General features: G+C 36.5%; 1 protein-coding gene across 1 annotated transcript; it reads right to left on the bottom strand.

Annotated features, from left to right (window-relative positions):
- Positions 1–382: 382 nt before the first annotated feature.
- IAPP (islet amyloid polypeptide) lies at positions 383–3,974 on the bottom strand. Its single transcript, XM_069849845.1, has 4 exons — positions 3,877–3,974; positions 3,381–3,477; positions 3,100–3,234; positions 383–575 (listed from the first exon to the last, which is right to left on the bottom strand). Exons 2-4 carry the CDS (start codon positions 3,458–3,460, stop codon positions 383–385), a joined length of 408 nt encoding a protein of 135 aa, XP_069705946.1. The 5' UTR covers positions 3,461–3,477; positions 3,877–3,974.
- Positions 3,975–13,738: the final 9,764 nt, after the last annotated feature.

Here is a 13,738-nt window from a genome sequence, read left to right as displayed (position 1 = left end):
AGTTGAGTTCTTGTTCTTACCAAACTGACTATAAAGACATACACATCATAGTTATTTTTTTCATCCTTTTAATAATAATAGTAATAGTAGTAAAAATAATAATAATACCTTGTTGCAATTACTTTTCCATTTATTGTTGAATATTTTACAACGGAATTTGACAAGCAGATTTCTGGAGTTCTTAATGGAGTTGAAACAATAGCTATGCATGTCATTGTACATGCATAGTGAAATGATGACCGTAAATCAGATACCCACACACGCGCACTCACAGAAAACAAGGCACTGTTAAGACTGTACAGGTAATAAATGACCAAGGGATTATTGATACATTAAAAACAGAGCTCCTAATGACAACTGTATCAGTAGCCAGTTTAACACCCTAAAGCTGTGCATTGTTTTGGGGTTCTGTGCTTAAAAGCCCAGCTGTGTCCCTCTTTCCATATGTATTGGACCCCACATTTGTAGGTGGATAAATTGCTCCAATGTTGTTGCTGGAACGAACTAAAAAGTCAGCCAAGCGTTGTGTCACACACGTAGCAGTGTTGCATTTCCGTTTCTCCAGGTGATGACTTCTAAGGTAAAACAAAAAGAGCCAAGATTAAGTCAAAGGATGAGCAATCGAGTGTGCCACTTCTAACAGGCATTTGAGCTGTGCTATTGTGGGAGTTCTTTTAATATGTGCACAAATACAGGAACATTACAATCTTCCTACCACCTACTTTGTGCCTGAAAAGAAATCTTGTGCTGTACGCTATTATCGGTCTTAATGATGGGAGTTATTTAAATGCAAAGACCTTAACAGTCATATGTCATTTTTATTGATATTCCGCACAGCAGTTAGTGACATCTAGAAAACCTGTAATAATAGTATAGTTAAGACAGTAAGTGAAAACAATGACTAAATGTTTAGCTTTAAGCTAAACTTCTACATCTATTTAGAGGTCTTGCTGATATCATGAGGATTGCTAACATAATGACAATTGCTAATATTTATTTCATTTTCTTGTTCCCACAGAATCATATGCTGCTCTCACTGATGTGAACAGTAATCTTCCAGTCCACACCAAGTGGATTGAGCTCAGATACTCTTTCTCCCAACAGTGCGACATATCATGAAAGATGGCAGACAATGCCAACTTCTTCTGACTTCAGTACCACGCTGTCTAAACAGAGATTTCTTCACTACTCAAAAGCGTCTACACCTTTTTTGAAACACCAGCAACTTGAAAGTGCAGTTGTGGCAGGAGATAATAATTTGCTGGATGAGATTTTAAAGATTGTCAATGGAAGAATACATATCTAAAAAGAAAATTTTACAATCTGAAACAACAACTCTGTGTGGAACTTATATAGCATTATTTATTTAGTTTTCAATAACATTAGAACAGTTAGCTTGAGAGAACTTGGGTTTTCAAACATGTTTCTTAGACCATTGTGTTGTTCCATCAGACAGAAATACTTGCTTGCTGAGATTGCCTCTTGACTTATTGCTAATTTTCTCCAGTTTCTTCATGTATGTGGCATGAGGCAGACAACAGTTCACAGCAAAAATTTACTGTGAAGAGTGACAATTTCCCAGTTTCAAAGTCTGAGCAGTTAATATTGACTACATTTTTCTATTCATTGACTAAATCTGTTATCTAAAATATTTCCTGTTGTTTTGGAGTAACTTGCATTAATCTAAGAATTCAAATGGAATGCCAACTGTCATAAAAGTGTCTGTATTATACTGGTTCTTCATCAGCAAATTGGTAGCAATTTCTAAGCAATATTTTAAATATGTAATTGTATTTAAAGAAAATGGGTAGATGGGTCTTGATATAGCTTCTTTTATGTTTCTGTAGGTATTTCTATTGATTTAAAAAGAATCTAATCAAGCCCTTAATATATAAGGTTCAAACAGCAACAGGTTCTCATGGAAATCATAATTTGTTTGTGGAGACAGAATTCTCTTTTTTTGTTAAAGGTACAAAATCAAGCCCAGACACTCTAAATTTAAAAATCCAGTCCTTATGGGAGGCTGGTAGATTTCCAGCTGATGTCTAGCCTGATTGAACCCACTATACCTGTTAGCTCTCTGATCTGTAGCTTCTAATTGAATATGTGCTTCAATGAGAGAGTTCACCCAGTAAGAAATTACAAACCAATGCCCCAGAAAAGGAGATAAAGCATTCCACACTCATAAAGATGATACTCTGTACTTGAGTATTACAATTATTATTTTATATTTTTATAAAAGTAGTAGCTGTAAAAGTGAGGGTACCTAGTCTCTAACATATTTTGGAAGATAACCAAATTTTCATATGATTATTTTTTTTTAAATAAATTCAGAAAGGAACAGATGACTATACAGACACATGTATTTACTGAATCTATTTACAAATATATTTTATACATATCTAACAGAATTGTCATTGAAAGAAATTCATTCAAAAGCCTGATGAACAGTTAGAATGTATCAGTGCTTTTAATCTTTTACCACATATTGCAAATAATTCTATGAAATGCTTTTTTATTCATTAAAAAGTTACTTAAAATTGGATTTATGGCTTTATAAACATGAATGCTTTTCAGACTAGTTAAATTCTATCAGAACCAGTTGCTACTTTTTCTTCCTCCTTTGATTAAATTGCTATTTAACTCTGTAATGAAATATTACTTACTTACAAGAAATAGTTTGTGATAATATAGTATAATTCCATTCTGGCAAAACATTAGCGTTATTAAGAAGGGTATGCATTTTTTTTTTCCCTTTAGGCTTGGCAATGTGACAAACTTACATAAGAAAGACCTTTCAAAGAAACCCCACCTTTCTTCTCAAGGTAGTGCAGTATTTGTAGCCTTTATCAGTTATGAAATCATTATAATTGTGAAGTGGTTAAATGATCTGCAAGTTTTGTCTGTATATTTCATTTTCTACCCTGAATGCTTTGATCTTTATGGTTAAAGAATGGCTCTATTTGTAAGAAGGTTATTTTAAGCCCTTTTTGAGAATAAACAACAGGCTCAAAGAATCCCAAGTAACAGAAAATCACTGACACAAAGTTTATTTCATAATTTAATCCTAATTGATATGACAAAAAAAAAAATCAATACCTTTTTGTCTTTGCTGCTGGTTGTTCTGATATTTCTTCACCAAGTCCTGAGAGTGTATTCTGTGACATTACCGGCAATATCCACCCTTGTCTCTTGGAAGCACCATCAGGGAGATCATCGGCCATAGACAGTAATCTTTAAACAATAATCAAATACCCTGTGAAATGGGATTGCTCTATTTTTGTTCATACTATTTGTTATATGAAAGCAAAACCAATACATGCAATAATCTGAACACTTTTTCCCCTAAAAAGAAATAAATATGATTATTTATTACTCACTTCTCAATAGGTGTAGCTTTCAAACAGCTCAGGGTGACAGAAAGTGCAATGAAGAGAACCGACAGCTTTAGGTTGCACATCTTTGCTTCCAAATATTCTGAAAAGAATGATTCAAAACTGAAAGCAAACCCAAATACTCTTCGGAATATCCTATTACTGATGCCTGATCTGTCCTAAATCAATAGTAGCTAGTCTTTTCACAGGTGAGAGTGAAAAAAGTGATCCCCCTAAGTTAGCGACACAATGCAGTTTCAGACAGATAGCTCTCAACAGTAAACGTTCATTTTCCATCTAGTAGTTTCAATCTTTTCCCTTATCTCTAGTTTACATTTCCTGACATGTCCCAGTGTCAAATTCTGGTTCCAGATGCAATTTATCTTGAAGTTATCTTCTTTTTTTCCTGAAAAATTCTATTGATTAATAATGAGAAACATTGTCCTTCCTGAGCAACATCTGTTGCTCTGCCTCTTAAGTAAAAAAACCAGAAATTGTTTACCTTTTACTGCTCAGGGATCTAACAGAAGAAGCACGCCTGTGTCAGCAAGAAGGGTGCATGTAACAATTCCACGCTTGCATCTAGCTCTGGAGTATCCCTTTTCCCCTTCCTTGCTGACAAGTAATACAGCTCTTATATATCCTTCACACCTTTCTCAGCTCTGACATCAGGCAGCACAGAAAGACTGTCATTAATCCCCATCCCTACAGATAGAAAGTACCCCAGAGAGAGTCAGAGGCAGATAGGTCATTATTACATTAGCACATCAGTAAATATTAACCTGGTATATGCAGGATGCCCTCGTGAAGATGCTGTAATAACATATTGCACATCAGACTGTAGCCTCAATTTTACCGTTCTGATAAGACGCTGAGGTAATATTCCCTGTGGGTGTATTCAAGGGCTAAATAAGGTAACAAAAGTTATAAAGAAAGCCAGAGTAGAGGAAATGCCAGATCATCAACTGAAATATAAGAAAATATAAGAAAACAGGTACTTTAGAAAAGATAGAATAGTTAGAGTCGTGGAGGTTTGTTATAGATGTAAATAATGATCAAAACAGAAAAAATGTTCGAAGGAATAAAAGCTGTAGGAGGAATAAGAAGAGAGTGTAAATAATTAAATTGCTAGGGTGATCAATCAAGATAACAAGGTAGAAATCATATGCACTTTTCAGTGAAGTATAAATAAGAATGAAAATTCTATCACTATTAATGTAAAATCTTATGTTTTCTAACATTGGTAGAATATTTATGCCATGTATGAAAATTGTGCCAATTAACATTCTTAGAGAAGGCAAAGAGTAGTATTAAAAAGCTAGGAAGTGCCAAAATAAAGGCTATCTGTGCACATTTACTTCTCTAGTGTGCACAGAGTGGGGTTCAGGGGAAAATATACAGCTTTTAAATGACTAAATCCAGTGTCAGTGAATTACCTCACTGCAGATTTCCAAGAATACAGGTTAGAACAATTTTTTTCCTGATTTCAGTGGGAATTAGGCAAAGTAGGTTTTTTGAGTTTTTTTTTCCTGTCTCATTAGTTTCCTTTAGTTACCCAAATACCTTTGGAAAACAGATCTTTCAGTTATTTATGGAAGTTAACATGCTGATACAAAAGCTTAGGCAAAGTTTTCTGAGATAAGAAGTTATCAGTCATATTCATCTTCCATATCCCCACAGAACATTTATTGATTCATAACTGCTTCAAAAAGTAGTACACCCAACCACATTGAAGTACATTGCCTTAACTGAAAGCCTCCTTCTTTGCCAGTTTAATCTATAACACCAGATTTTCACTTAAATAGATAAAATGCCAGTGCTGGCTCTCTTCAGACATCTGTGTTATTTGATTTGAAAACAGAAGAAATATTTAGCTGGGATACTAGCCTCTGATACAACAGCTAGTCTGTCAGTAGAATTCTAGCAAATGACAAAGTCTGTGAGTTTTTTCTGTTTTGTTTTTTTTTCTTGTTTGATTTGGTCTTGGGTTTTTTTTGTTGTTGAATTTTGGGGTTATTTTGGGTTTTGGGTTTTTTTGTGCTTTTTTTTTCTTTTTAAATGGGATTCTGCTTCTTTTGCAATCTGTATTTAATGATATGATTATATATTTCATTTCCCCTGGTTCCAGTCATGCTTCCCTGGACGGATAGTCCCAGTGTGAGATAAGTAAGTATAGTGTTATTTATATTTACCACGATGATATGTTCTGTGCAACACCTGTAACAAGTTCATCTTTTCAAAGAATCTTGTTATTTTCAATGTACTATTTAAGTATAATGAAAAAACCCTCACGTGTTATTTTCCCTGCAGCAATTTCAGTCCCCGCAAATGGAGGCATGATTAGATCATTTTACAGAGATAGAATTGTGCTAAAAAACAATTATGCAAATAATATGGATGGTGATTGACACCAGCTAATATTCACAGCTTGGATATTGAACTTCAATGCCTTGGTGCACTTCTTCCAGGGTGGGAAGAGATCCAGATCATGCTGACACTTAGTAGAGATCTGTGTGCTCAGCTCTTGTGAAAAGGCAAGCTCCATGCAGGTAGAATTATTCAATGAAACAGTTAGAAACTTTTTTTAGCACTGACAAAGTTCCTTGACCTTGGTCTTAGAAAAATTCCCTTAGTAGTTTTGCATAACAAGTTTTATCAGTCTGAGAAAGAAATGAAGTATTCTCTGTGAAGAAACCCATGACTGATTCTATCCTGAGCAGTTACATGGCAATTTTACTTGTTTCAACTGATTTTTAAGTCCGTATGAAAAGATTTGTCTAAAGTATTGTGCCTATAGGAGGGTTAGGGGACATCAGAGCTAGAGGTTTACAATGAACCCAGAAGATATGATATGCAAGTACACCAGTTCCTTCTGGAAACCACCTGTGTAAATGTCTTGACTTGCCAGATGATGAACTTGCTCTGTACTGGCAGCAGAGGAACAGGGAACCAGTCTTATCTCAAGTGTCTGCTGCTGTTGTGTACTCGGGGGGACTTAATGTGAGATGAATACAGAGACCATTCTAGTCTATGTAGAATATAGAATTCTAAAATAGCTCAGATGATTTGGATTTGTGCTTCTTTCCCCCTTTTGACTATAAAAACAGTCTTTGGTGATTCACTTAGATACAAATATTTACACGACAGGAGTCTAAATGCATGTGAAGTGGATTCTATCAGGGGTGCCTTAACTCTTTTATGTGCTCAATTCTTAACATTTAAGGTTGTCTCCCTCTCTTTCCCATAGGATCACAGAATAGTTTGGATTGGAAGGGACCTTAAAGATCATCTAGTTTCATATTTACGTTAATCTCAGGGTATTCTTGACACCTGCTGGACCCACTTTTAATAGCTGCTTTTCACTTTCTGATTTTCACATTTGCTTAATAACATTAATGACACACATTAAGACTTTTGGTAATGGATGTCTCTTTCCCATTTGTGAAAGTGACAAAAAGTCACGTTACTTCTTGAATGCTTTTCAACAGATGCTATTCTGCTGTGTAAGGTAGATGTCTCCAGTAAATTACACTGTTGCTCAGTTACCAGGAACTGTAAGTGCATGACTAATTCATGGTTCATTTTTTTTGTTGTATCAAAACAGAAAAGGAAAAGCATCCAGCAGTAGCCTGAAATGAGCTTGTTTCAATTTCTTTAGTATACCAGAGATCATAACAGCAGCATTAATATGTGTTTGTGTAAATATTACCGGTAGTGAAACAGAATGGTGCATATGTCACTACTTGTAGTTGTTAGGTGAGTTAACTACAATGTTTCATGAGATCTGACAAAATTGTTGCATTTTTATAACAATTTTATCAGCTTTTGATTCCTTATAAATAAGTTCGAATCAAGGTTTGAAACCAAAAGTTATTAAAAACAGGTTTCTTCAATAGTGTCAGCACCTCTGAAAGTCTAAGGGAAATGTGTTCAAATGGCCAAATCTGAAATTGGAGGAGTAAATCAGGTGTCTAAACATAGTTTTCTGCTATCATTTTCGATGTCCTAGGATGCTCAGGACTGATGTCCATGAACCTAGCTAGTCGGACACTGTAGCAGTAACTGCAGACTAGATGGAACATCACAGGGTGTCTAAAATTACACTAAACACCTATGATTAGGTACCTAGGTTGTTTCCTAAATTTGATAGTTAACAATATCTCAAATCTAACTTCTATGATGTATTCTGCTACTCAGCTTGTACAATTGACAGAACAATGATGTAGCCTCAAAGAGCAATTGATAATGATTGCTCTGAGAATGCTCTCAGCAGAGTTTGTACTGAATCAGTTCCTTTAGCTGGGAATCTCCCAAGCAAGAGGAATAAACCACTTGTTTAGATCAGAAAAGTCAGAATTGACAATACAGTGATTAATGAGTTACAGTTCCTAATACAACTCTTACTTGCAGTTTATAGTATTTTATTTGCATAGCTGGCTTGCATCCAGGAATTTACCTTTGAATACAACAGAACGTTTAAAATCTTGATTTTCTTTTCACATGTCTCTTCTGCAACCTGCTTCCAGAAGTATAAGCAAAAGCAGACCTCTCCTTTATTATCAATGTCACTATTCTTGTTTGAGCTAAAGCAGAATCAGTTTTCTAACTTTTCATCTAAGCCTCGTTCAAGTAACTTCATTTTCTGAAAGCTGGCTGCGTGTTTTTCAGGCAGCGTTTGTAGAAGTGATAACACAGGATATTGGTATGCAGAAAAGTCATTGCTTATACTTATTCCTACAGAAACCAAGGCCATCCTTGAGCTGGTGGAATGCCTGTAAGTGAAAGGGGTGAAAAATTGTTGCACCTGCAGTGAGGGATGGACAGGACAGATGATCCAAAATTGACCAACAGAGTGTTCCATTCCATTCCATTCCATTCCATTCCATTCCATTCCATTCCATTCCATCCTATATATGTCATACCCAGTTTAAAACTGAGAGATTACAATAGTCAAGCTCTCTCCTTCGATGGCCAGCATCCAGTACAGAGCTTATCTCTCTTTTTGCTCTGATCCCGGGTGCATGTGTTCCTGAATCCAGTTCCTGAGTCCAGCTCCCTCCTGCCACTGAGTCCAGCCTAGGACCTTTTCCCGTGCATACTCTGTAGCATCTGTGGTGATAATGTCATTGGGGGGGGCTTTTTATATTTGTACATAGATTATTATTTTCTTATGAATAATATTTTCCTTATTATTTTTGTTTCATTAAAGCTGTTTTAATTTTCAATCAATAAGTCTTTTTTATCTCATTTCCCTTTCCTAGTTTCCTGGGGTGGGTGGAAAGGAATTCGGATCACAACTGCTCACATTAATCTTCCAGTCAAGCCAGGCTGGGTCTATACTATGACAGTGACCTACAAGAGATTTAGATAGTGCTAATGTATATAAGTAATATGAAATAGTACTACTAGTCTTCCCTTCTGTTAACCTCAGCTATCCATTACTTTCTCCTATGATAATTCTCTAAAGTCACTGACTGTAAGAATTAATCTATAAAAACATATTCAGCTCTCAAATGTATTTCTGTAATGTATGCATAACACTACTACATTAATATATACAGTCCTATAAAATGTGGATGCAGGTGTACTTCAAAACAGAAAACAAAATTTTGATGAAAGGTAGGCTGTGATTCTTACTTGGAGTATCTCCTTGCGTCCTGGCTCACTGTGTGGGTCTCTGCTTACTGAAGAGTCTAAAGTGACCATATTGCCTCTGAATGTGCAGAATGAGGTCTCTCTGAATGCTCCTGTAAGGGCAAAGAGAGATAAAGGAATTAGGTATTTGTAGAAGTGCTGTTTCTGATTTACTAAGTGTAACTGTGAGAACTTGCCACCCCCTCATCCCCATCCCAGCATCTTATGAAGAGCATAGGCATCTGTAGAAGATACAGTGAAACTGGGAACCACCCTCCATGCTCCCCAGACTGATTTCAGTGGAGGTGAATTGCTAGTAAGTACAGAGCAAGTGGAACCATTCAGCAACAAAAGAAACTGCTGCTTTTCAAAACAAATATGCACAAAATTGTGTCAGCCTTCCTACCTGATCCAGTGCATAAGTTTTAACTAAGTTTTCTTTTAAACTATCTCACTTTCAATAATCAGACTTTTTCTTTCCCTCTGCAAACTGCAGCAAGAGAATGCCAATCTGACTTTGTCTTGAAACACTCTTAGTCTTTCAGATGATGCTGTCTTGACAGCTCTGCTATTAATAGTGGAATTTTCTCTGCTGTTTAAAAAGCAGTGTGCTGAACCAAGAATCAGTCATGTTAGTAATATTTTTTCACTAAGGGCAAATGCAGTGTACTAGCTTATGTAGGAGGATTTACGGTGACAATACCATGAAACATAAATTAATTTGTTTATGGTCTGTCAGCACATGTGGCTACAAAAAATAAGACAGCCCTTCTTCAAAGGAAAGTGCAGTAAGGCTGCATTTATTGTATGCTTGGATTATTCTATATGTGAGCACAAGACCTGACCTTTTCATTCTACTTGAAGATGAAAAAAGATTTGGATAAGCACAGGGAATGTGAATCAGTACATGAAATTGTCTCTCTACTGTAAGAAGTCATTAAAAATTCATTAGGAGTTCAGCATATATATCTGGAAACCTTGGTGGATTTTTGTTCTGTTATGGTACCAGTGGAAAATTGAAGGCACCGTATTATTGCTAGATGAAAAACTTCACGCTCTGGAAAGATTCTGTCATTAACATTTTAAAATATTTTCATATTAACACATATTGTGCCAATTAGTGCTACAGTTTTAATGGAACGAGGCTGAAAAAGCTTCTTATCATAGCAGGTGTTTCAGGAAAAAACCTTGTGGAGAGCAGCAGAGAAGCACATATTACAGGACAAATGTCTTTAAAATCTTTGGGTGTTGAGCATGTACTAAATGTTTATTTAGAATCTTAAGCTCTGCTTTTGGATTCAGAGTCTTTTCTATTGCATAAACTATCACCTAGATTGATGGTCTTTTGTTTCCTTGATTTACCGGATTCCTACACATTCGCAAGCGGAAGGGTAGACCTCTGGCTAGTGACTATGATTCTAGTAACTCTTGGCTTTATTTTGTTACTCTTCACACAAGCGCTATACCCCTTCCTGATACACTCCCATTGCCTGTAAATGGCTAGTTTCATTTTAGAGAACTGCCAAAATGCCACACTCTTTATACTTATCGGCATCGTGCTTAAAAATGAAGAATGTGGACAATGTCATGTATAATTTTACATCAACATATATTTCTTATGATTTCACATCAAAGAAGGGTTAATACATTTTTAATTATTTTATAAACAGTTGTCATAGGCTGTCATAATCTTCTCCATGGTGTTATAGATCATAACAGCCCACTGCTCTAGGTCATATATCATCCTGTTGCCTTTATACTTGTAATAGTCTTATACTTGTACATAGTATACTTGTAATAGTCTGTAGCAGATGAATAAACAACTATTCAAAGAACCATAAAAAATTCGCCATAGAGGTAAGGTATTTTTCATTAAAAAGTCTTAAAGGTACACTGTTATTTCAATTCAGTATTTAATTTCTGTTTTCAAAAGAGGATGGATATTTCACACAACTTAAACATTTCTGAGCAAGAATACCTGTTTTGAGGGATACTATGAAAATTTCCTATATTTTAATGAAGTGTTTATAGCTAGAAAGCTGTGCTGGCAGATAGACGTCTAGCTACGTGCCTGATTCCCTGAAGTTTGCCCATGTTCCCAGAGCTTGCAATCTGAGATTTCACACCCTCTAGGACTGAGCTGTCTTAGAAGGGGTGCGTATGTAAAGTGTACCTAGAAAGGCCAGGAGAATAACCTTTAAGCATTTTCTAGTAACCAGTATCTAGCCTGATGATACCTCTGCACATGAAATGTATTATTGCACATCAAAAAACTTGAGGAATTGATGGATAGTGAAAGTGAAATGCTATCAGGTTACATAAACCACTGATCAATGATTCATAGTTAATGTCATTTTTTTTAGAGGAAAAGACTCTAGAGAGACTTTGAAGCCTTCGAACTGCCAGTCAACCTACAGTGCACTTGTTCCTTTGACTTTTCCTAAAGTATGTTCATGAGACAATATGCCTTGTTAGTGGAAAGCTGGTGACTTGAACACACAACAAATCCCATTGTACTTTAAAAAGGAGGTACTGCCCAAAAGTACATAATTAGGTTTTCAACTTTTTTTTTTTTTGCATACGTAATTTATTCTCAATAGATCTTTTGACAATTGGAACATATAGGTTTTCTAACATTTAAAATAGAAATTTGTGTAAGAGAATGTCTTTCAGCCTTGTGGCGAATAAAGAATTTTATGTCTTCATAAAGTTTGTCACAAGGATGAAAGACAAGAACATGTTTTGCTAAAACAAAAGTAAAATCCTCAAATCCATACCAGTGGAAATAACTGCTTTCTTAAGAGGGAAACTTTCGTGACAGCCTCACTAGTTTAAATAAATAAATAGTTATGAAAACAGACAACATTTAATGTTTTGCACATAGACAGAATGATTTCCAGTGTATGGATCTGAATTCCTGCTACACAAGTCTATTTACTGTTCTTGTGTTGCAGGTGAAAAAATTGAGACGATGCTGAGTTAGGGGGGATGCACAGAGTTGATGGCAAGATTGAGAGTGGAAGTCAGATCTGAATCTTTGTCTAGTCAGTAGTTGACATGCACCCTGTTGAGGTGAGAGGAAAGGAAGTTTTACTGGATAGTCAAACTAAATTTGAATTCAGGCTCAAAATGGGCTGAAGGTCTTGTGCCTCTCTGTGTTGCTGCATGTACAGGGATAAACATCATCCCTCGTTCTTTGTTAAATGCAGGTGGGTGCTTCTCTGCTTGACCTAAGTAGATAAAGCTCTTACCTATCAGTCTCTTCACTGGCCAGTACAAACAGACTTTGTAACTCTCCGCAATTTATCTCAGTCTAGTATAAGCACTGCCAGAATAAATACATTTTTGATTACATTATATTTTCACTATTTTGCATCCTTCCTCTCTGTCTTCTGAGAGAGTAGGTTCTTAAAATGGTTGTTTTTCAGAGAATCATAGAATCACTTGGTTGGAAAAGACCTTTGAGATCATCAAGCCCAATCGTACCTGTCCACTACTAAACCGTATCGCTGAGCACCTTGTCTACCCATTTTTTAAATACCTCCAGGGATGGTGACTCAACCATCTCCCTGGGCAGTCTGTTCCAGTACCTGATAACCTTTTTGGTGAAGACATTTTTCTTGATGTCTAATCTGAACCTCCCATAGTGCAACTTGAGGCCATTTCCTCTCATCCTATCACCTGACACTTGGGAGGAGAGACCAACACCCACCCCTCTATGACATCCTTTCAGGTAGTTGTAAACAGTGATAAGGTCTCTCCTAGGCTTCCTGTTCTCTAACCTAACCAACCCCAGTTCCCTCAGCTGCAACTTGTAAGGAGAGAAAGTGTTGTGAAAGAACCTCTCCTGTGACGTTTCCAGACTCAGTTTTGCTGGTTTATTGAAAGGTTTAACTTTGCAGTGAAGCTTTTGGAGTGTATGTGCAGTCTAGGGCACAATGCTGAGAAGAAAATTCTGTGTTTTCCTCGCTAGAAATTCTCTCTGTTAACCTTCATTTTACTGAAAACTGCACGGTTATTCAACTGTCACAGCTTTGCACAGCCAGTGTCCTTATCAGTACTAGTGAGGGGCAAAATTTTAAGCTCCCTTGTGTCTCCTGATAAGCCTCCAGTAGGGAAGAAGACCTCAGAAGATACAACTGAGAAAAAAAAAATGGCTTAGAATATTGTTTGGATTGTGATCCAGCTCTGAACTGATAGGGGAAAGGACAGTGAACCTAATCTGTGTCATGATATCGTTGCCTGGGTTACCATACTATGTCCTATGGGATGTGCAACCCGTGAATGCTGTAGTGCTCGCTTCTGTGGAGACATGGGCCCTATTTGCAGCTTTTCCTGCATAAGTTACATTCATGGTTGTATAGAATGGCAGTGCTGGGAAAGAGCCACTTAGTCCTCAATGTTTCCCAAACCACGTATAGTGTTTGGAGTGCAGCAAGAAGTGATTTCTGTATTTTTTGTAGGTAGGTCATCAATACGCATAACACTTAAACTAGGAACAATAATTGTATGTCAACTCTGCATTTTCTTTTACTGAGATCTTTTACTGATTTCCGTAAGAACACCTTTTACCCATTTGAATTTCCCATGAGCCTGCATAAGCACTTGTAAAGGTGTCCTGACCTTAGACTGGGAGCTGCTGGCTCACAGGCTTTTTAGTTCCTGGGCCAAGATGAGTAGATTTAGAATGATATAAGGAGAGGTAACGAGGGCAGGTGTCATCTGCCTTG

This window comes from Phaenicophaeus curvirostris, chromosome 1, assembly GCF_032191515.1.
Source record: "Phaenicophaeus curvirostris isolate KB17595 chromosome 1, BPBGC_Pcur_1.0, whole genome shotgun sequence".
Taxonomy (NCBI): Eukaryota; Metazoa; Chordata; class Aves; order Cuculiformes; family Cuculidae; genus Phaenicophaeus; species Phaenicophaeus curvirostris.
Note: the sequence above shows the minus strand (reverse complement) of the source record. Positions and strands in the feature narration are given on the sequence as shown.